The 24,201-nt window shown below is 39.0% G+C and overlaps 1 protein-coding gene across 1 annotated transcript in view; it reads left to right on the forward strand.

Annotated features, from left to right (window-relative positions):
• The first annotated feature begins 11 nt into the window (after positions 1-11).
• ehd4 (EH-domain containing 4) overlaps positions 12-24,201 on the forward strand; it is a 41,101-nt gene continuing 16,911 nt past the window's right edge. The window contains exons 1-3 of the mRNA XM_084914514.1: positions 12-499; positions 6,831-7,007; positions 9,935-10,032. Of these exons, the coding sequence (XP_084770640.1) occupies positions 270-499; positions 6,831-7,007; positions 9,935-10,032 (505 nt within the window). The 5' untranslated portion in view covers positions 12-269. The remainder of the gene's footprint in view (positions 500-6,830; positions 7,008-9,934; positions 10,033-24,201) is intronic.

Genomic DNA, 24,201 nt, shown 5'->3' on the forward strand with positions numbered 1-24,201 from the left:
TGCGTGTGTGAGAGAGAGAGTCTGTGTCGTCACGGGGGAAGGGCGGTGCCCCCAGGTAAGCACATCAGCACCCTCCACATCACAAACACCCGCCCAGAGCAGCACACAGAGGAGGCACAGTACTGAGAGTAGCCGAGACTCCCTGGAGCCAGACACACACTTCCCTCCGCTCAGGCTAAGGACGGAGCTCACAGAGAAGGAGGCAAAAACAGCCGCAATATTTGGAAACATCGAAACAAGGAAGTTGGATACAGAACACAGCGGGAAGCATGTTCAGCTGGGTCAAACAGGAGCAGGGTGGCAGCAACAAAGAAGGAGAGATGTACCAGACCGTTACGGAGGGACTGCAGACTCTTTACACCAAGAAGCTGCTGCCGCTGGAAGAGACCTATCTCTTCCATGACTTCCACTCCCCGGCCCTAGAGGCTGCTGACTTCCAGAGTAAACCCATGGTACTGCTGGTCGGCCAGTACTCCACTGGGAAAACCACCTTCATCAGGTACTGACCAACAACTGACTAGTGTTCTTGTCTGCGAAGAGGCTGGAAGGGCCGGAAATTGTACTAGATGTAGGGGAAAAAGCCCACCTCTATTTTTGTTGCATCACTTGAATGTTATTTGTTTGGACCTCGTGTCATATCTCGTTAAAATATCACAGTTGAAGACGCGTTTGATTTAATCTCAACTCGAAATATAATTGAAAGACAAACTCCGTGGGGATCCCAAACTTGTGCCGAAGTGACTTTTACTATCCTTTCTTTCTTTACTGTGAAAAATATGTGGCATGCTATTGAAAACAACACATCTTAAGGCTCATGGGTATTGGGAGTGAGCTGTGGCATTATGAATGACAGGAAGCACACAAGTTAAATTCATAGCCGTGACTTATGCAAACAGAGTGAGATTTCAACACTACTGTGCCTTCATCAGAGTCAGAGTGGACAAACACACAAGGAAAACACAGCCAACCCTTTGAATCTATTAGATAATGAATCGAAGTTTAAATTATTCTGTTCCACTATTTCAGAAACAGAGAAAAAAATGACATGACCACCTCAGTTAAGTGCAATAGGCCAAAGTAAACATAATTGCTATGTAAGTGGGGTGACATCATATCAGGAACAGAACCAAAAATACAGTCTGCTTTTAAAGGTCATCAGGGTACAAAAATAATCACCAAACAAACCAAAAACCACATATAAGCATGTGTCATGGGCAAAAACTGCAGGAAACATGACAAGTCACCTTTTCATGTGCTATGTCACTGTGTTCAAAGTGAAAATTCAATATTTCTGTCAGTGGTGCCATGAACTGATGATGCACTGCTGCTAGGAGATGATGGCATTTTTGGATTATCCCTTACCTCTCACTGGTAAAATGAAACAAACAGCAAGAAAAAAAAAAGTGTGCCTCTAAAAGATTTTGGGAAAGGGGAGAAACTAAGTCACCCTTAGAATTAAATTTCAAAATTAGATTTTGAGGGGTTTTTTTTAAACCCTGAAACGATCTGAAATTTGATTTAAAGGTTCATGCAGCTGAGTAGGTAAATACAGGTAATTACACTGCCATCATGTTTATGTTTTGACACTGTGTGTGAATTCTATAACCTGCAATCATGGAATAAGGTAAAAGTTAACTGGAACAGTTCAGGATCCCTGCCAGTTTAGGTTCCTCCTTCAATATTGGACAATTGCTCAATAAATAATTTAGCTGCAAAAGAAATCATATGTAAGGGCCTGATTAAAAGTCTGTACTTCTTTTCTTTATGGGCAAACTGACAGTAGAATTGTCCTGTTGCATAAACCTTAATAATACATTTTCAGTTTTCTGGTTAAACTTCCAGATGATTAGGTGTGAATAAAAAGGCACATCCTGTTTTGGTGCTGCGGGATGGAGTGATTTTTATTACACTGGAAGGACTTCATGAGAAATTATGTCAATTTAAAGCCCTTCCATGTTCATGAAAAAGGCATGAACATGTATCATAGCAAATTGTAACATGTCAAACAAGCGAATGCAGTCTCAGAGTAAATTCTGGTCACATAAAATCCAATCCAACTAGCAGGTCTCTAGTTACAGGTATAAAAAACATTAAAAAAAATGTCTAAAAGAAGACTACAGTGAGCGCAATTAATATTTATTTTCAGTTAAAGATGCAGGTCAACATTATCAGTGGAGTTTTCACTTCATACAAAGTTTTAATGGCTTTTGGAATTAAACCAAACTTCCTTCTGTGTGTCTTACCTGCTGCACCCCTGATAGCACTAGCTTAAACTAGCCATAGAGGGCATTATGTGTGAGCTTGCTTTTAATCTTATGCCATTAATAAGATTAGTTTAGTATTGAGCTGTGTGGGGACAATATTCCTTAAAAAAGCTCAGGAACCTGTTCTCTGTGTATGACCCAAGCTTTGCTGAGAATCAGAAACAGTTCCCAAAAGTAGCAGAGTCTCATTTTCCCATAATAGAAATGAATGTTGCAATTACCAAATAGATATGCCAATTTTCCAAAGGAATTTTGCATTACTTCTTCTCTTTAGGGTTTTGACATATTTAATCTTAATGAGTTAATCACTAAGGTTGTAACAGTCTAACCACCTCTCGGATAAGCTGTTAGATTAGTTTCCATGAATTTGCAGCCGGGCTTCCTGCAGAAGAATTGAAAGTCCAACATGCACCTGCAGATTTTGTCACTGAAGGTCTCATGGTGTTTTTTTGTGAATGTGTCTGAGCCTTTTTCAGAACTTCATTGATGTAATGGAAACAAATAAAGCACATTCATAACTCTGAATAAGTAAGGAGTGAATGATATGGTGCAACAAACTCAGAGCATAGGTCATCACATTTCAGTTGCATTTCACCAAACTTATCTCATGTCTGCAGAGAGAGACAGAGAAAGAGAGAGCACATGAGTGTGTGTGCGTGTGTGAGTACATGTTGAGTGAAAACAGTTGTTTTGGCAACAAGGCAGACCAGCAGATTTGACCTGCAATCCCTTCAAGTCTTACACAAGCTGCAGAGAAACGTTGGCAGTTAGTAATGTGTGTGTGTGTGTGTGTGTGTGTGTGTGTAGGGGGTGGTGAGGGCACAACCGAAGCTCCACCTTGCGCCGGAATGCTCTGAATCATGGGAACATGTTGCCACTAAATTGCCGAGTCAACATATTTTCTTCTTCTTCTTGTCTCACAAGGGTGAACTGAAACCCTGGCGTAAGCTGTGGCCCAGTGGGCGGCTCGATAGACACGAACAGGTCTTGTTGCATTCTGTTTGGACAGTAGTAGTAATCTGACCAAACCTGCATCTATGTTAATTGATGATAACTATTAGCATATTTTCTATAATGTATAATCCCACTAAAACTCACAATTTCCTAACTGAACACAAATGACCAAACAGTGTAACTGTTGTCTGTGAAGGTTCTCAGTCATCCAGGTCATCGTAGTCAAAGGAGCTTGCAAAGAAAAGCGTCTGGACTTCTTTAAGTTTACTTGGGAGGACCCTTTTGTCCCTCTGTGGGGGGATACTCCCACTAGGTTTATATCTGGGACTCTCCACCATTTGACCTTAGAACTGAAGAAGCTTCTCGGATGAGAGGTGAAACGTCTTCAAGTAAACTTAAAGAAGTCCAGACGCTTTTCTTTGCAAGCTCCTTTGACCAGTGTAACTGTTACACAGCTATAAGGAAATGCTTGGAGAAATGGGAAGATTATGGGTGGAAGCTCAAAAATCTCTGCATGAATGACAGAAGTAATTATTTCATAGGAAACTAAAGCCTAACAAAATAAGATTATAAACATCTCCAGGTGTCTTTGTGTGAAGAGTTGGGAATGCATTAATATCCATGAATGTTCAACCATTACTGTAATATATTTGTCCACCTGTCCTTACAAATTAGTGAAGCAGCAGGCAACAATTACTTTTAGCCAAAATATGTCAGCGGTGTGCTAACGTGGGTCCTCGGCATTTTACCTGCCAAGTTTGAAGAACACTGTATGAGCGGTTGTCAAGAAAGGAGAAGAAAAGATATTTCTCACATTTTTCATAAGTTGCACAAAGATAAAAATGCACATAAACAACTACAATCAGAGTGGATCTTCCGCAATTTTTCAAACTGCAGCTAGAGGTGGAAATTCTTGTGGATCAGCAGCTGAATGAAAACATGAGGGAAGATTATGACTAAACTGTAAGGCCACGTGACATGTAACATTAAAGGGGCTGTCGTTTCTGACATTTCAGTATAGGAGCATGCACGGTAGTTTTCCATCCTTGGGTCTTGCACACTCTTTGAAGTCTGCGCTGTCCACAAAGACAGGAGATGATGAGAAAGAGCCATCTTCCCTCTCTTCCTTCCTTTCTCACTTTTCTTTTATAAGGAAAAGCAAGTGGAAAAGTAGACAAGGTCAGTGTTAAGATGAAAGGAAAGGAAAAAGATTTATTTTCAAAGTTTGTGCAAACACAGCTGTTCCATTACAGAGATCAGAGCCCTGTGTGACTGAACCTCAGAAACTGGCCAATGGCCTGCTTTTGTGACAATAGATCTGGGATTTCCCTTGGCATCAAATTAAAAGTCAAACTGCTGTTTAAGTCATTAAAAATAGTTTTAACGATCAACTTAGCCCTTTTAGTCTCTTTTTTTTAAAGACTAAAAAGGTTAAAATGTGCTGTTCCAGAATCATAAATGTGTGATTATCTATTTCTTGTCTGTAACAAACCTGATCATAAACTGAATATTTTTCTTCTTAAACATAGTACCCAGTCAGTGATAATGGGTGAACAGTTTTGGGACAAATTTACATAGTGGTGTTGATGTCTGACCGATGTGAAGCTGATTTTCAATAGTTCATAATTAAATGTATTAAACATTGGGTTTCTCCCTGTTAGCCAGTAAACTCTGGCTTATTAATTAACCCAAGACCTAACAGTTTGAAAGCCTGACTATTAGCCTTGGAAAAGTCAAAAAACAGTTTTAGTTGTTACGGTAGAATGTTTTAGCACTTAGTTTCTATCTGATTTCAGAGACTTTTCATATGATTTTGTGCTCAGCTCTGACAAAGTAATTATCGTAGGTGATTTTAACATGCAGATGTTGAAAATGACAGTCTCATTAGATTCAAGTGGCTGATGAGGTTTAGAAGTATCACTATTATTTTCTACCATGTGCAAACGCAATGCAGAGCAGCTACCTAAACTTTACTCCCACAGAGGTAAATTATTTGATTATTGTGTTACGTCATCACTATATATGACCCTGGATTCTGTGGTTTCTTAAAAAGGAAGGCAACAAGTAAGACATGCTTGACTCCCTGCTATAACTCACAAATGTGAAGCTTAAAGCAGATAATCCATAAGCTGGAGAGGAAATGGCTTTGCACTCATTAAGAAGATCTTTGTTAAGCCTGAAAAAATAGTAAGATTTCCAAACTTTACAGTTTTTGAAAAAATAGATTAACAATATATTTGTCATCGTTCAAGGAAAACAGTAACAATCCAGCTTTCTTCTCAGGACTGTAGCCCGACTGACACACAGTCAGAGCTCTGTTGGGCCAACCGTTCTTTAACTTTAACTTTCACAAATAAAATGTTAACCATTAAAACAATTTTTTGTCATAGGGTAAACACAGATGTATCATTATATACAGCGACGTCAGTAGCTGCTGATATTTACTTAGACTCTTCTTTCTAGCAATCATTGAGTTCATGGCAAAAAAGTCTTTCTCTAAAACATCATTGTGTCTTTTGGTCTAAAGTCTTGTAGGAATGGGGTCTCCATTCCTACAAGACTGCTAAAAGAAGTCTCATTAATTATTAATGTTTTTATTTAAGGTTGTGGTAATTAAACCATTACTTAAAACACCCTTATTTGGTCCAGCTGTCTGAGCTAATTGTAGACTCATTTTTAACCTTTGTTTTATTTAAAAAAAATCTTGTGTTATGCAATCTTTTGGAAGGTGATATTATTGTGTGAACCACATGAGTTGTGTTCAACCACATGAAGTTTATGTTAGCCAACATATGCAGGATCTAACATGTGCATTCCATTCTCTTGCCCATGCTTTAGTTTCGGCCTGCACCACCCTAATCTTGCTCAATCCTGTTTTTTATTTTCAGTATAGTTACCTGTTGTATTTACAAGCAAATTAAGCACTTTTTACATTATTACTCATTAAGAGCAGGATAATGTGCTGTGTTAATGTAACTGTTGTGACATAACATCCATAAAAGTCCAGGTCCCTTGTATCCTAATGTACTATCCAATTGTTAATTAACGATGGAACAACCTTTTTTCTGGGTCGAAGTTTTCATCTTTTTAATTCTTCCTTGTTTTTTAAGCCTCCAAAACCTTTTAGACCCTTGATGTTTATAGATAAATACCTTTATTTTAATGTTTGAAAACTTAACAGAAACACCTCAGTGTACTCCATAAAACTTCAGAAATTATTTCAGTTTGGACATTAGGCATGGTTTTGGCAAGGCACTGCTGACCCTAGTAGAATATTCTTATTGTAACACTGCTTTCTATTCACTCTTTTTTATGAAGCCTAAAAGCCAGACTCTACTGAATGAAGGTGTCAAACAGAGCACGTCCAAGAAAAGTAAACCATTTGTGTGACTTGTGTATTTCATTTATTTTTCCATCTTATTGGACCTGTTTTTGGACCTGGATTTTCAACAATGATTTGACCGAGACATTCTAACAGATGTAGAACTTGATTGCAAATTTCTGGACTACACTAAAACAACGTTTTTTTTTCGAACACTCTTATTGTTGTAAGTATGGTAAGATCCTGAAAGTCGTTAAAGTTGAACTACATATATTCTGTCTTTGGCTCAGGTATCTACTGGAACAAGATTTCCCTGGGATGCGGATCGGTCCTGAGCCAACCACTGATGGCTTTATAGCAGTGATGTATGGTGAAAATGAGGGGGTTGTCCCAGGCAATGCTCTAGTCGTCGACCCCAAGAAACCCTTCAGGAAACTCAACGCGTTTGGAAACTCCTTCCTCAACAGGTAAAGGCATGCGCACATTAAAGAAGGAAAAACACAGCTTAAACAACCCTCAGTGTCCATCTAGATATGTTTATAAACCTGGAATTCAAAGAGGGTTTTAATATTTGATGTACAGTATTTTATGAGAAAATCGGGTTCCCTCAGATATAATTTTTATTTACCCCTCAGAGATCCAAGTCATTAAGGGCGGCAACCCAAACCTTAACCCTACCCTAAGACTAGGCCAGAACAGAACTATTATGTCAAGATGTGAATAGTTTTTTATGTGTGTTTTGTTGTTTTCAAACTGTTTAAGCAAAACACCAACTATATATTCTGATTGCCTAGGGTTAGATTTAGGTTTAAGGCTGGGGTCATGATAGAGTAGACCTCACAGGATTAAAAATCTCCATTTTTGGTGTCAGACCACAGACTGCACAATATTACCCCATAAAACCAAAACACAGTGTACAAAAATCAGACTTTCGACATCCTACCTTACTATAAAATGATAAAAATTTAAGTTTTTAAGAAAACAAAATAAAACGTTGATGCACCCTTGCTGGTTAAGACTAGCTAGTCGGATCGTTAGCCAAGGCCATCTTTTTTGTTTCTTTTCAATTTTGAAATTCTGTTTTGGTTCTCTGTTTGAGTGAAATTTGTTACAATAAATAAAAGCAACATTTAATCATGAGAAAATTCTGATTTATTTATTAAAGAGAATATGATGGAGAAACCCTTGTTGGCGAGCGGTGCGGTAAGCCCTTTAGTTTAGTTGGTCACCAGGTTTGTTCATATTTCAGGAGGGATTTTGGACCACTCCTCTTCTTGGTCTGATGGAGACCAAAACAAAGAATCAAGCAAAGCCAATCAAATAAAATGTAACTCAGACTGACTGATCTATAATAGCAACACACAAATCGACCAGTGGATCAGTCCATATACTGAAGGTCTCTCAGGATGTTTGCCTGCTGATCTTCAGAACCATTAATCATTTTAATTGCTGGTCATTAGACTTAATTCTTTTTTTCATCATGCAGCTGAGGTCATCGATGAAATACAGTACAACTGAGAAAACTGGTGATTTCTCCTGATGGAGAGAGACTGGGGAGTATGGAACAACAGGTCTATAGACTTCTTAGATGTGCTGTGATTTATTTGTTGCTTTTTCTGTATAGATTTTATTCATGCAGACAGAATGCAGAGAGGTTGGATAAATAAGATGGGTGCAGACTGATGTGACATTAGAGACCTCAGCGGTCCACCCGGTCCTCAAAGAGATCAACAAGATCTTAGAGAATAATTCCATGTAATTGAGGGTTTGGTCTTATTTTCTGCCTTTGTAGATTGTTGTCACTTTGTTTCACTACTTTTCACACAGACAGACACACCCAAGAACCAAAGTAGTTAAATCCAGAAGAAACTTTTGAATAGGCTATTTATCATACTCATGGGATTACTTTACATATACTATTCCAGTGACGTCAATGTGTAAGTCTGTACATATGTTTACAGCAGATAGCTCTCATTCACGTGTAATACACATTTTGAATATGGGCTTTTATTTTCTTTCTTTTCTTTTTTTTGACGCTCTTATGACCTTGCTCCCACTTTGGCAAACACCACTCCATGAACACAAAGAAATGCTGGCACTTCCTCCCACTTCTGTCACTGCTTTCCTCAAAACATTTACAACGTGGGAAGTGACCTCTGTCCCCCCACACTGACATATAAACACTATTAGCTGTCAGATTCCAGAGTTTGTATCAGGCATTTAAATTTAGCTAAAGCCACTCCTGTTCAAAAGTATTTCCTCTATCCAGAAATATGTCTAAGAGCAGGAGAGAGGAAGTGGACATGGTCCACCCTCCGAATGTCTGTTTGTAAATATACACCTGAAACATTCCTTAAGCTTGAAATCCCGTCTTGTCCCGTTGAGACCCTCCAAAATAAGTTATTGTTTCCAAGGGGAAGTGTGTGTGTGCGTCACCATGTGTCAATATGGTGGCTTTGTTTTTTCCCGCTGCCAGCCTGCCGCATCCCTGACAAGTCAAGGCAATTTATAGCTCCTGTAGCCTCTCGACTAAATTTAGGTGACAGGGAGATTAGAAGTACAGTGACCAGAACCTGGAACATAAGAGAGAACAATGATAACAACCAAGGTGTAATAATAAACTAGTAAAGCAAGTCTAGCAAGTCAAGCAAATCTACATGGTAATGTATAGCCTATAAAAGACGGATGCAACCAACGTAACATCCCCCACTGGTTTCTGTATTTTGCAGGCTCAGCATTATGTTTTAGTTGCGAACGTAATGGTTCTTTTGGAGCCAAGAAACTGTATTTGCATGATAGTGTGCAGTCCAAAATTATCAGCTAATGCAAACAATCGTAGTTAGAAAGCCGTATTCATAAACTGTATGGGTGTATCCAAATGTCACAACTATAGACGAGGTCCAGATTATTGACTTAAATATATGCAGCTGCATCAAAGAGCAAACCGCTATGCCACATTATCCACAGAAGAAGTTTTTTTTCTTTATCATTTTTGACTCTTTTTGAACATTCTTTGACCTTTGACCCCACCTTTTGTTTTAACCCCGATCACGGTGACAGCAGCAACACCGTAACCTTTGCATCCTGCTGCATGTCACAGATAACCCACACCCCCCCTGAATTTTCACCCTGAGGAAATATTTCTTGTACACTGACAATTTGACTGTTTGTACACACTAGCTTAAACTACTTTTTGTAAAGTTCATCTTACTAGAGTTCTTCTTAGAGATTTGCTGTAGTTCGATAACCTCAAGGGTAAAGTAAGTGGTTGGGTGGATGGGGCTGTGGAAATGTTACTTTCTTGAACTATCTGACCAGCTGACAGTTCGTTAGCCTGAGATAAAAGAGTTGCTGCCCTGAAAACATGAATTCTCACTCAATTCTCACTGTTCAGGTTTATCTGCTCCCAGATGCCCAATCAGGTTCTTCAGAGCATCAGCATCATTGATACTCCTGGTATCCTGTCTGGAGAGAAACAACGAATCAGCAGGGGTAGGATATCTGTGTGTGTGTCTGTGTGTGTTGGCTGCCTAAAGGAGGCACCCTACTCTCAGTTTGTTGTGTTGTTGCATAATTGCCCTTGACATTCCTTCACTTCCTCATATTGTATTAAGTCAGCGAGCAGCTGACCTCCACAGTTTAATCTTAAGGCAGTTCGTCAATTAGTCTTCTGTTAAAGGAAAAGTCTTTTTTCCCCGTTTTTTTTCTTTGTTTTGACCAAGTCGAGTAAAAATGTATTAGCTTCATGCAACATGAATTTTCTTTTCTTTTCTAGACTGAACGATTAGTCAGTTTTTCTTAAAAAGATTTTGATAAATACTGGCCAGAGTTTTGCACAACCTCAAGACAAACAAGTCTAAATCTCCATCAAATGTTGAGGTCCAGTGTTTTACCTCTCAGAGTGAAATTCCTTTAGAACTTATGGATCTTACCTGCTGATCAATCCTCTAGACAGAGTAACTGCGCTAACATTTAACCTAAAAGGTTCTTGTGAAATACTGTATCTCTCTTTTCTGTCTCACTTCCTTTTTTGTCTCACAGTCTGTTTCCTCTAGTGAATCAGTGCTGCTGATGTGAGTTTATAAATGCAGATCTGAAACCAAAGACACTGATTCGTAGGAAATGAACCCACGGGAGCAGTTACACATCTGAAAAATCTTGACCTGACTCGATATATTTGGTGCCAGGGCTCAAGTGATTGTCAAAAAATATTTTAAGAAATTTCTATTTTTTTTCTTCATTAAAAATGTCTGTTTTCTGTCCTGAATGACAAAAATCATATTATCTATTGGAGAAAATGTGTGACAAGAACCACGTACCAATGACCCTAACAGTGGGAATTTAGTATTAGTTGTATTGGTTATAATTAGTTGAATTTGTTTTATAACCATATCAAAAGCGCTTGGCAGGACCAAGCATAAAGCATATTTATACATTTTCTATATATCTCTTAAAGCTCTGTTTATTAAGTATTGACTGAGTAGGAGTTACCGGTAGTACTGTTTTCTGTTTTGGTTACTTCTAGTTTAGTTTCCCAGGACTAGGTTAGGGGAGAAACCTGAATCCAGGGGCCTGCCGCTGGTTATGGTCTTCTTCCTCTTTTGGTTGTTTTAGCCGGGGCTCCCATTTCTTTTTTTGCTATTTATTCTTTTGTGAGTAACTACATACCCTTTATTAAACGCTTGATAAATTACAGCAGCATTCTGTATTTATGGATGGTAACGGTAACTGAATGAAAGGTTTGCACTTGTGTAACTGGATGACTTTATATGCCAGAATTACTAACGTACTGCCTACCATGTACAATATAAAAGTGTATTCCATAAGGTAACAATCTATATTGATTTTAGTGCATGCTGTTGGGCCAAAAATGTGGGAAAATGTGGCTCCCACAGTTGTTTTTAAACCAGAACATAACATTATCTGAAGTTGGTACTGTAGTGGTCTAACCAGATAAAAAGAGCCACCTTTGTGAAACTGAAGACTCTGGTTTTATGCTCAGCATACCTCACTAACCCATTACACTTTGTTATGGTTAATTCTGTCGGCTTTCACAACACAAAATCAAAATGAAAGAAAATGGAACAATGTGAATTTTCATTTAACTTCCTTATTTTTAGTTTCAGCAGCGTAAGCAGTCATATTTCAAAACGGACCAACATTGGTCTTCATCTTTTTAAACTGTAAGAAACTGTGTTAACCCCATGTCTTATCGTCTATCTGATACTTTGTTCTTCAACACTCTGGCTTTATTTAGTCTTCTCACAGACCATATGCCTAATCCTGTCTTCACCTGTTTTCATCTCTTTTCTCATGCTCTGTGGATTAAAGGGATGCTATCTACACTTGCCAACAACATCTAACAAAATCTCCTTTGACAGCCAGCCTTTAGATAAATGTTGGTGAAGTTGGCATCAAAAATTACACTCCTTGCTGGAATCATTACCAAATCAACCCTCAATGAACAGATTAAAAAGATAGATTCAGTGTGGCATACAACGGCTTGTAATGTCAAACACCTCGTGATGTGAAGACATTCCACCAGCTGATCTAAACATGTTCACTGGGGAGCTCGATATATGATAATGTATTCATTTAAAAAATAAAAAGCAAATCAAATGTGCTGCATTATTCACTACAGGGAAAAAGAAACAAGTACCCAAACCCAACACTGGTCACTGGTACACTGCCAAATAATGGCTAACATGTACAGTCTATGGGAACAATGATATAACAAAAACAGGAGGGTGTTATTGTATAGATATGTATAAAGTTTGCTAGAAATTTGTCCAAACGAAGAACTAAAGATGCAGCCTTCCACAGAATACATGGAGGTTCTTTAATATAAATAATGAGTATAATATTTCATTATGCATGTCTTTGATCCTGTCTTCCTTCTCTCTCCCCAACCGGTTGCAGCAGATGGCTCCGCCCCTCCCTGAGCCTGGTTCTGCCGCAGGTTTCTTCCTGATAAAAGGGAGTTTTTCCTTCCCACTGTTGCCAAAGTGCTTGCTCATAGGGTCTCATATGATTGTTGGGTTTTTCTCTGTATGTATTATTGTAGGGTCTACCTTACAATATAAAGCGCCTTGAGTCAACTGTTGTTGTGATATGGCGCTATATAAATAAAACTGAATTGAATAGAATATTTCATTATATTGAGAAAATATCTGAATTGAGTACTAATATCTATAACAATGATCTAAATTTCTGTGAGCAAAATAATGACAACATGCAATGATTTGTATTAATGAAAAACTTTAAAATTAGTCTGTCATTGGTAAAAAGTACAAAATTGCTTTTATGCTATTAAGTATATCATTCTGCTTTACTGAAATGAAAGGGTGTCTCTTTTCTGAGAAGATGCTTGTGCTGTACTAAGCTCTACATTTTACATCCCACGGGTGTCTTTGCTGAAAGTTTTATATAATAGCAGTGGTATGTTGGGTGGAGAGCCAGAAAGTCACATAGACTCAGACCATATACTGAGCTTTCTAATGCCATCGTGCTTATAGCACAGGACTGTATGATTCAGTGGGAAACACACCTGCTAATGTTCATAAACGGTCACAAAGGAGTTCCCCAAGGAACCAGCAGGGAGTCCTTTTAAATTGTATGTCCTCAAAGTAGCCCTTTACTTCACAGTTGTATGTATTGTGGCATGCTACATTGTCAGAAATGCCGATGCTAAAGTTGTCCAAAGTACTTGGAGCTCCCAGAGGGAAACCTAGAGGAAGATCCATCTGGTATAAATGAGAATTTTTTACAAATCTGGCAAATGAAAGTCAGCAGAGAACAGGAAGGATATGTGATTCTGATTACAGCTGCACTTAAGTTTTGTTGTGGAAGATCATCTGTCAGAATCGAGTGGTTAGAGAGACAGTGAGAGTCAACAACAGTGCGTCCAGATATCAGAAATGTTAAGGAGGTGTGCAAGCCTGAATTACCAAATTTGCAAATAAGGCACCAACTCGACTTTGGAGGCAACAAAAGTTGACATTTAATGTTGTGGGTAGCTAGTCTTTAGTTAGATTGCTTGAATATTTTAACCACTGAAGTGCAACATTGTTAAAACAAAGACACACATTAGGGCAACTACATTCTCCTGCTCAGCTGTATATAGTCAGGAATGGTTTATCATAAAATCAGCTTTATGAAAACAGTTTTATTAGATGATGGCGTAGATCCACCACTTAACATGTAGTGGATCTAGTAATAGGGATTGCAGCATATAGCAAAAATCTACCAATCTAACTTCAGTGCATTAACTAGACTATGTGTTAATTTTTTATTATCTATATTAGAATATTTTTGTAGAAACAAGTTTCTCCTTTTATTGCAGAATTCCCGATGCCCTTACATTGAGTCAACCTTAATGAATGACACCATTACTTGAACAGCTCAGCTGGGCAAATGGAAGGATGGATTCAGCAATGGAGGGATGGTGGATTAAAGGGAGGGAATGAGGGCCACAGGAAGCAGTGGTGGGGCTTTCCCTCCATCTGGAAGCATTTAGGGCTGCTCAGCTGAGCCTGAATTCCTCTTGAAGACTTTTGACAGGCCAACTGTGAGTCAACATGAACGCACATAGAGACAGCATCAGCAATAGATTAAACTTCACTGCACACATGCTGATGGAAAACTGTCATACCACTGCTACTGCTCAGAAATGTTTCATCTGATTAAGTTACTTTCAGCAGTTTAAAATGACTGTGTGTGTGTGTGTGTGTGTGTGTGTGTATGTGTGCTGCAGCTGCCTTCCAACACATTCAACATGTTTTGACCCACTTCAGACCTCCTGCTGTGTAGACATGTGGCCTTTATGTTTTTTTAGTCAGGCTTCATTTAAGATTTGTTTCGGCAACTAAAGCACCTGTATATTAGACATGTATCATATAGATATTTCGTATTTGTATACATATTTTATCTTTTCTGAGTTCAACAGTTTGTATCAATAATGCAATTTTTGCTCTGGGTATAAAATAGAAAGTTCCTTTGCTGCACCTAAAAACCAAAAAACTGTAATTGATTCAAGAAAGTCCCCTGTGCATCTCTGTGTCACTAGCAGGGCTTCAGGGGATTACTCTGTGTCAATCTCATTTGGCAACTTGAATGTGTGCATATGCATGGATATCAAACTTGTGCAGGTAGCAGCCTTTAATTTGTCAAGCATCATCACTGCTAATGAAAGGTGACTTTCATATTGTGAGGCCTAATTAACATTAATGAAGTTCTGCAGTTTGACTGAGTGCATTTTTATAAAATAACAATGTGTAATAGGATTAGTAAGGAGGAAGAAAGGGCAGGTATGAAGAGAGCGAAGAGTGGAAGGGAGTCACTCCACCTGTGGAGGTATAGAGTTGTCTTGAAGAGAGAGCAGATTGGGAAAACTATGGGAAAGAGTTGTAGAAGCTTGGTTGAGGAGAGAAGTTATGATTAGTGAGGACTAGTATGGCTTCATGCTGAGAAAGAGCACTACATATGTGATGTTTGCTTTGGCAGTGTTTATGGAGAAATACAGAGAAGGTTAGAAACAGCTCTGCTGTGGTGCATGTGATGCTGTGCCAAGAGAGGAAGTGTGGTACTGCAACAGGAAGTCAGAAGTGGCAGAGAAGTATGTGACAGTAGTGTAGGGCATCTATAAGGAAAATGTGTGGTAGGAGTGACAGATGGATTCAAGGTAGGGGGTGGGATTAAATTAGGGCTTCTTTATTGGAATGGTGATTGAAAAGCTAACAGATGAGGTCAGGCAGGAGTCTCCAAGGACTATAAAGTTTTCAGATGACATTCTGATCTGCAGTGAGAGTAGGGAGCAGGTGGAGTAGAGCTTGGAAAGGTGGAGATATTCTGTGAAGAGAAGAAGAATGAAAGTAGGTAGAAGCATCTGTGATTGAAAGTGAGGATAGATAAGTTTAAATACATGGAGATACGTCCAAAGCAATAGAGAATGCACAAGAGAGGTGAAGAAGAGAGTGCAGGCAGGGTGGAGTGGGTGGAGAGTATCAGGGGTGATTTGTGACAGTAGAATGCCAGCAAAGATTGTAAGGGAAGGTTTACTAGATACTTGTGAGGCCTGCTATAATGTGTTGTTTGGAAAGGGTGGTATTGAAAAAAGACCGGAGTCAGAGCTGCAGGTGGCAGAGTTCATGATGTTAAGATTTTCTATTTTGTGTGACCAGGATGGACAAAATTAGAAATGACTAGAGTGGAGGACAGTGTGCAGAATTCCTCATTTTGTCAGTGAGATTCACCCATCGTTGTCATCTCAAGTTTCAAAACAGCAAGATGGCAATGGGTTAAAAGCTCAGCTGAAAACTTTATATTGGAAATCTGCTAACTAATGGGTGTCTACTACCTACCACCATGTGCCCCATTCACCCTGATTCCATTCTCTGTGCTTCCTCATGTCCAAAATAATGGATTTGACGTATGATTTGCAAATATAATCTTTCAAATGATTGAGGGAGTGATTTAGTTATAGGAGGAGAGCTGGGGGACACTTAAAACAGGAATACGTCAACTGTGAAGGGGTTGGCAGCCAGTGGTATGGCTTTTGCTTTTGAGTTTTTGCAGTGGTAAAATTTTCCGATCTCAAATATACTTCCATGCAAATGTTTGTGGGAGTTATCTGTCTGTGATGTCATAGAGTGGATAGTTATTGGAAGGAAAAACAATAGTTATATCTGCCATCCTTTCCATTTTATAACAAAAGTCTGCTCTGCCTGTCTAGTGTTTCCCTGAGCACAGAGTATGTTTTATGGACACATTACAGCTGTATGTTTGGCAGAGACGCTGGCTTGTGGAGTGTCTAGAGGGTGGAGTTGATGTTTGCCCACAGGGCTCTGGTCCCATGTGTTGATCTCCTGCCAGTCTGTCATCAGTGGGTGGAGTCTGATTGGAGTAACAGAGTTCTAATAGGAGCATTAGAACCTCTTTGTAGCATTCACACACACACACACACTGCCTTTAATCAGTGGATGGACGTTGCTCAATCATCATTGAGGTGAATGCTATAGTGTGACATCGACATGCTCCAAGAGTGAGAATTAACTTGGAGCCTGACTGTCTCTTGCTGAGCTGCTAGCATGTGTGCAGGTAGCGGTTGGCACTCTGGCCAAGATCATATGACTGAATCATGATTAATGACTGAAATCTTGATTTCCCTCCTATGATCCATGGTCTGTGCTTCTTTGTATGTTGGACTCCTCCCAGTATCAGGGTGTTTGCATCTTTCTGTCCTCTCTCAAAAATGTGTGTATGGGTTGTGTGTGTGTGGGGATAAATGGTTAGTAGATTGATTCATATATAGCACCTTTTTTTACTCTACTTGAGCACTCATAGCACTTTATATAACATCATCCACCCACCCTTTTTTCTCAGCAAAGAGCAATTTGGGGTTCATTATCGTGCCCAAGGATACTTGGCATGGAGGGATTGAACCACCCCAACCTTCTGTTAGTAGATGACCTGCTCTACCTCCTGAGCCACACAGCTAAAGCCAGCCCATTAAAAATTGCTGTTGAGCCAGGTGGAGGCTGCGGCTTGGCTGTTGTAAATAAGTTTCGGAGTGCAGACTGGATAACTGCATGGACAGCAGCATCTTGACCCTTCTGCTGACAGCCACCTTTGCATGCCTCTTCTGCAGCCTAAAAATAGCCAATGAGCTGCTTGTAAAATTGTTTGTGTGAGAACCATAAACTGAACTGCATTAGTTTATTGTGTGAGCTGAATTACATTTCTCCTATCTCTATTACCACAAATTCTTTTTCTGTTCTTTTTAATTAGGAGATCAGGTTAGATAATTGTCGTTAGGTTATGCCTAGGGTAACCCTCGACCAGGGACGTATCATCACTCCTAGTTGAACTTGTGAACTTGTGATAATTACTTGCGGTTAGTTAGATATTAAATCTGTTACTTCCTCCCAAAGCTAAACGTTAAACTAGAAAAATATCTCCATCCTTTTTTTGCTCAGTTTTATTCTGAAGGTTCTGACTGTAAATGCTGAATTTTGTGGCCACAACTCTCAGAATGTTTAGTCTTGCAACTATTGTAACATCATGAAATTCTCATTACAAAAAATGTTAAACCTTCATGATGTGTTGTCCTTTGAATGGGTGTAATTCTAACTGTGTCACAGCCAATCACCCTTTTGATTTGCTAATGTAGAGTAATTAAACCTGGACAGCTCTTAGGTGTATGTGTTTAATTATGTGATCTTTACAGTCATTCTGAAAATTAAGATTCTTCATAATATGAGATCATCAGATTGGTCTCTTCCAGCTGTAGACTTTAAGTCTTTCTATCTAAACAACAGCTTAATTGAAAAAAACTTACCTGCAGTTCTTCAGCAAAGTCTTTAGACATCATCAGATGTCTTCTTTTATCTAAGAGTCACCAAAACACTCATAATTAATCCAATGTTGGATTTTTTCATTAGACAATGCTCCTCAGGGTTGACAGTAGTCAGAGTGAATTTTAATAGCTTGACATTCAAGGTTGTATTTAGCTTGTTTTCCTTTAAATCCTAATAATTACTATTTCCTCATTGTTTTTGGTGCCATTCCCTCATGTAATGCACACTTGTGACATTGCCAACATGCACACAAAGGCAACATCCACGCTTGCACCTCTGCACTGTGGAATAAGTAATAATTCACTATGTTCCAGCAGTGCAGGGGAAGTAGACATTTAAGGAGAAGGCATTTCCGTTTTTAAATGAATTGGAGCATGTGAAATAATCAGTTGTCCTGTAATAGAACCAGAGAACAATGACAGCTCGTATCAGAGGAAGGTCATCTTACTGACCCTGCAGGGGTGTGTTTTGTGCCTCTTAGGTGTGTTTTCTCTGTCTGCTGTAATGAGTTTCATAGGTGCAGAAAATTTCCCAGCCAATGACCATATTTACTGCTTAGGCTCACATCTACTGGGACAAACCTGAGCCACACATTGCACTCAGTGCTAACAGCATCATTTATTCATGAACGGACAACTCCAGGGTGGACAAATTGCAAAAATAACTTCTCCACAGAGGCAGTATAATCCTGTTTGTTGAGCTGCAGTGATTAGTGTATTTGTTTTTTCTAATAAAACATAGGCATAAGAAATTCATTGAAAGATTGTCTAAGATGTTCTTAGTTTTAAAACTTTTGAACATGAAAGGAAGCCGTACTAGAAACTCGTTTGAAGTGTGGGTAAAAAGGACTAGAAGTACGTGATTAAAAAATGGCACTAGCAATAGCAGACACCTTTGCTGCCTGCAGCCTCCACCGAGCGCGCAGGAAATGTGAATGGTGATGACAGGAGGTGGAAACAGACTTGCAGGGCTCAGGAGACCTGCACAGAAGCCATGGGGAGAGTGACAAAGCAGTGGCCCTTTTTGGTTCTCTTGGCAGCTAGTGGGGCCTCCATAAGTTGGGCTAGTGCCATCACATCTGGTAGATACTTGATCACATTGGGGTCTTGGAAATTTGGACACCAGACCAACCTGTTGGGCTTTTAATTGACTTTAATAATTTGGTCAGGTTGAACAGAAAGATTGGTGTGTAATAGCTTTTAATGTTAACTAAAGCCATTGCAGTGTTCTAGGTTTTGGAATTTACACATTAGAAATGCTGATGGTAGTCCTCATTAACCTTCATAATAAGCATCATCAGCAATTGTACATGTGTTGTGTCCACAAACAGTCAGATGTTTGTTGCCCCGATGTGATGTTGTGAATGTAGGCAAAGTGGGATGCTCCACTGTTGTGTTTAATTTGTGAAATTCAGCTGATAGGTTGGTATCCAACCTCTAGATCATTTTTACCTCTGCCAAGGAGGTTGTGTTTTTAAACACGATAGCTTGAAAAGTGTTGAATGAAATGTGATTAAACTTTGTAGGGGCGTACACTGGGGTCATGTTAACAACCCATTTGCCTTGGTCCACCAAGGTCTTCAAGGCAAACTTGATGATTTATATGCTGAAATTTTGTTTGTTGAAAAAAACCCCGGTGTATTGTCAACATGTAGAGAGTACCATATAAATGTTTAACCTCTGATATCATCTTTAGGGTCGATAGTTTGATCTGAAGGTCAAAGTGATACAAGTGCTATATAGACCTAAATGTTGCCAATACAAACAATGACATTAAGAAACATAGTTTTAACTATGTTTCTTAATGTCATTGTTTGTATTGGCAACATTTAGGTCTATAGGAAATGGTATATCTTGCTCTTCCTCAAGTTCGAAAAAGATTCAACTTTCATAAAATATTGTTTATTTTTCAAACTATTTTTAAAATGCTACTGTTATTGTTTGTATTGGCATTTAGGAAATGATACTGGTAAACTTCTAAATATCACAATATAATTTTATCTAAATGTCATGTCACACTTGACCTCTGATCTCAATTTTAGTCTTCTGCCTTTCTTTCAAGTTGACCCCAAGATGGGGTACATATTTAAGAAAGTCAAGAGAAAGAGAATTAATCCATAAATAAAAAAATAAATAAAAAGTATTTATACTTAAAATTATGTCAGGTGCATTAAAATGTTTCAACAGGGCAAATAACAAAGGTTTGCCCTTGCTTTTAATACACTAAAAGCATGTTTAAAGGAAACAAGGAAAACAAAAGAAATATATTCAAAATACAATACTGTTCCCTTAAAAGTAAATACTGCCCAGAGACGGAGCTGCCGTGGTGGTTTGCACTCTCAAGTACTTCTTTTTATTTTATTACATTTAATTTATTACGCTACATTTTATTATTATGTACATTTTTACTAGGCAGTACATTTTTGCTTATTTGCTTCTTATATATATGAGTATTGTATTTCAAAAACTTTCCAAATGTCTGTTATCCATTAGACCTAAGGTTGATGAAGTGGCAAACACATTTAGAAGAAAAGTATGAATGTTTGCTGAAGGTGTTTGTACTACACATGTGTTCGGGTACACTGGCTGTGGTCGATGGTGCTCTATGCACACTCAGCCAGCTCTGGAAGCCATGTGTTCAGTGTAAACTGTGCACTTTAGCTCTACCTGTTAAGACCTGGACAAATAAATATGTTTCCCAGCAACCTCAAAGTGAGCAGGAGGACAGTGAATTACGGAGAGCTTCTGAGAACCTTTTTATGCCTGATTTATTGTGCAAATCTTAAAAGCACTGCATGGAAAAATATAACAAACTAACTGGAATCTCCCTTTGATAAATAGTATAAATATGTTTTTGTCACGATCCTGGGTCTTATGACCCAGTGTTTTGAGTTTTAGTTCATTTTGATGTTTATAGAATGTTTAAGCTCATTAGGTCTCCTATGTTCATTTGCTTATTAGTTCCCCCTTGTGTTTCCAACCCATGTTAAGGCTCCCCTGCTCTTCATGTGTTTCATGTCTGTGTCTTACGTTGTCAAGTTCTGGTTGTCATGTCTGCGTCTCATTATGTTTCCTATTTTATTTTGAAGAGATCTTGTGTTTTTATATTATGGTTTATGTTTTGAGTCCTTTGTTGTACTGTTTCTTGTTTCCCTAGGTCTCAGTTATGGTTATCATAGGTTTAGTTCTTTGGCTTTGTAATATGGCTTCCCTGTGTTCCATGTTGTGTCTACTGTGACGTTTTTGTACCATGTTTCAGGTTCCTATGTTCTGTCTCCCCAGTTGCTGTTAAGTTTACATGTCTAGAGTTCAGTCAGTGTGTTTCCTGTTTTACTTTGAAGGTCCGTGTCTCATGTCAGTGTTTCTAGTTTTGCTTCCCTTGTCTCGTCCAGCCTGATTACTCCCAGCTGTGCTCTCCTTCTGTGTCTTGTTCCCTCGTTATCCCTCTGTTGATTTGAGCCCAGTGTTTCTCTTTGTCAGTGTCGTAGTCTCCCTCATGGCTGTGTTTCCCTGTGTGTTAGTCATCCATGTCCCAGTTTAGTTTTCTATGCCATTCTGCAATAAAGCAGCTTTTTGAGTTTCATTTCGTTGTCGTGAGTTTTGCGTTTGGGTCCTTCTCCTGCCTGTACACAGCCGAAACATGACAGTTTTTACCTCATTTACTTGTCTTCTAAAATCCTAAAATGACACATCCTTGATAAGTGGCTGTACTGTCTGAAGCTTACCAACATCAGCTAAAATAAGGTAGGTAAGGTGGAAAGGAAAGGTCCTAAACTAATATTTAGTGAGACACAAGATGGCAAGTTACTGTTAGAACATGTGGCTAACATCGGAATCGAGGACACAGCACTCAAGTGGTTTACAGCCTACCTGTCTGACTGGAAACAATTTATTCAAGGCAAGATTATCCGACTTCTCGCGTCAGTCAAACATGTTGTCCCTCAGGGAACAGTGCTGGGGCCTTTATAATTTATCTTCTTCCTCTTGGAAATATCGTCCACAATTTTGGTACGCAATTCATTTTTCATGCAGATGACACACAATAGTATTATTCTACAGAACCCAGAAATTCTCCTCCCCCTCCTGTCCTCATATCCTGCCTACAGGCCTAACCCTTTGTTGTATCTATTGTCAGGTCCACGCTTTCCATAGTGTCAAAGGTTTTGGAATCATCGTGGACAAACCCCTCTCCTTTACCGCCCACACCAGTCATGTCTCACGTTCCACCTTCATTACATTTCTAGGCTTCACCCTTTTCTTTTTTAATTCAGCACTCAACTCCGGGTTCATACTCTGGTCACCTCTCATCTGGACTACTGTAATGCCATTCTCTCTGCTCTCTTCTGTCGGGTCTAGATGGTGCAGAACTCTGCAGCAAGAGTCCTCCTTATGTTTCAGACGACCTTCACCCTTACACTCCTTCGCATACCTTCTGCTCAGCTTCAGCTGCTCCTCAATGATTATTATTATTAGTAGTATTATAATTATTATTGTTATCATTAGGGCATTTTACTTTTTTATACTTGCCGATTTGAGGCATCACTGCGCAGAAATGATTGACAAGCAAGGCAGGACAAAGAGAAGATCAAAATTATTTTTTGTCCCTTCAACTGAGGGTAACTATTTTAACCCCAATGCATCTATCTGTAGATACAAAGTAACTCAAGTTAAAATGCTGTATAAATATCTTTGTGAAGGGTTTATATGGTTTCTAGTGCAGAAGCACTGAGTACACAGCAAAAGGAGAGAAGTGCTGGATACCAGCCCATTTACCCAGTAAAGACAAGTAGAATTTAGTCAGATATGTAAGCAGGAGTAGAAACATTTCCTTCTGCTGCAGGAATCTTCCTGTTTGAGTATAAAAGCTCTTGAGTTTTCAAAAGTGAGGTCAGTGTCACCCAGTTTCAGATGAACCACACCCAAATTGCTATATATCACTTTATACACACACACACACACACAGAGAGAGAGAGAGAGAGAGAGAGAGAGAGCCAGAGAGAAACAGAACTGTACATCGGGACTACTGTATGCTGAAGTGAGGGAAATAATTATTTGATCTCCTGCTGAATTTGTTTCAGTTTTGTTTCAAGTTTTAGAAGGAAATTTAGAAAGAAATTAGTACTCTCTAAATTTTATGGTGGTTTCATTTAAATAGACAGACAGAATATCAACCCAAAATTCAGAAAAAATACATTACATAAAAGTTTTACACTAAGTTGCATGTCATTGAGTGAAATAATATTAGATCCCCAAGCAAAACATGACTTAGTAGACAACTTGGTGGAGAAACCCTTGTTTGTAATTGCAACAGTAAGAAGTTTCTTGTACTTAGTCACTAGACTTGAAGAAATCTCAGGCAGGATTTTTGCCCACTCTTTACAGAAACTCTCTAAATCCTTCAGGTTTCTTGGCTATTGTTTGGCAACTTGAAGAGCGCCGTCCACAGATTTTCTTTAGGACTGAGGTCTGCAGACTGGCTAGGCCACTCCATAACCATAATGTGCATCTCCTTTGTTGCCTTGTCAGTATTTTTTTGGGTCATGGTCATGCTGGAAGCCCCATTCATGACCCATCTTTAGAACCCATCTTCTGTCTGAGATTTTACGGTGCACGACCCCATCCATTGGTACGTCAGTGTGGTGGAGTCATCTCTGTAGCCTTAGTAGAAAAACAGCCCCAAAACATATTGTTTCCACTTGAAACATGCTTGACTGTGGGGATGGTGTCCTTTGTGTCATACTCTGCCTCATTTGATGGCAAAGAGCTTGGTTTTGGTTTCATCTGACCACAACGCTTTCTCCCAAGCCCTCTCTACTTTATTTAAATGTTGACTAGCAAACTTAAGATGGGCCTGTACATGTGCTTTCCTGAAAAGGAGGACCATTAAGCTCCTCTTTTGTATTTTGGGGCTGATCCACCACCTTTCTCATGATCATCCTCACCCCATCAGGCAAAATCTTGCATGGAGACCAGGGTAGTCTTATGGTTCAGGGTTGGGAGTATCAGATTGACTGATTGATTGATTCATTCATTCATTGACTGGTTGATTCTAATCTCTGTAAACCAGAATTATTGCTGAGTTGTAGGGGATCAAATTCCTGTTCCACTCAATAGTGTGCATATCCACTTTGTATATTGTTTTTTTTTTCTGGAGTTTTAGTTGATATCCTGTCTATCTCTATTAAAATTAAACTAACATAAAAATTAAAGACTTCATTTCTTTGTAAGTCTGCATACGTGCAAATCCAGCTTCATGACAGGTACTGCTTACCTTGCTTGCCCTGAAGGAACGCCACTCAAGCTTACCA

Source organism: Perissodus microlepis, chromosome 19 (assembly GCF_051167445.1).
Source record: "Perissodus microlepis isolate ML-2025 ecotype Zambia chromosome 19, ASM5116744v1, whole genome shotgun sequence".
NCBI classification, from domain to species: Eukaryota; Metazoa; Chordata; class Actinopteri; order Cichliformes; family Cichlidae; genus Perissodus; species Perissodus microlepis.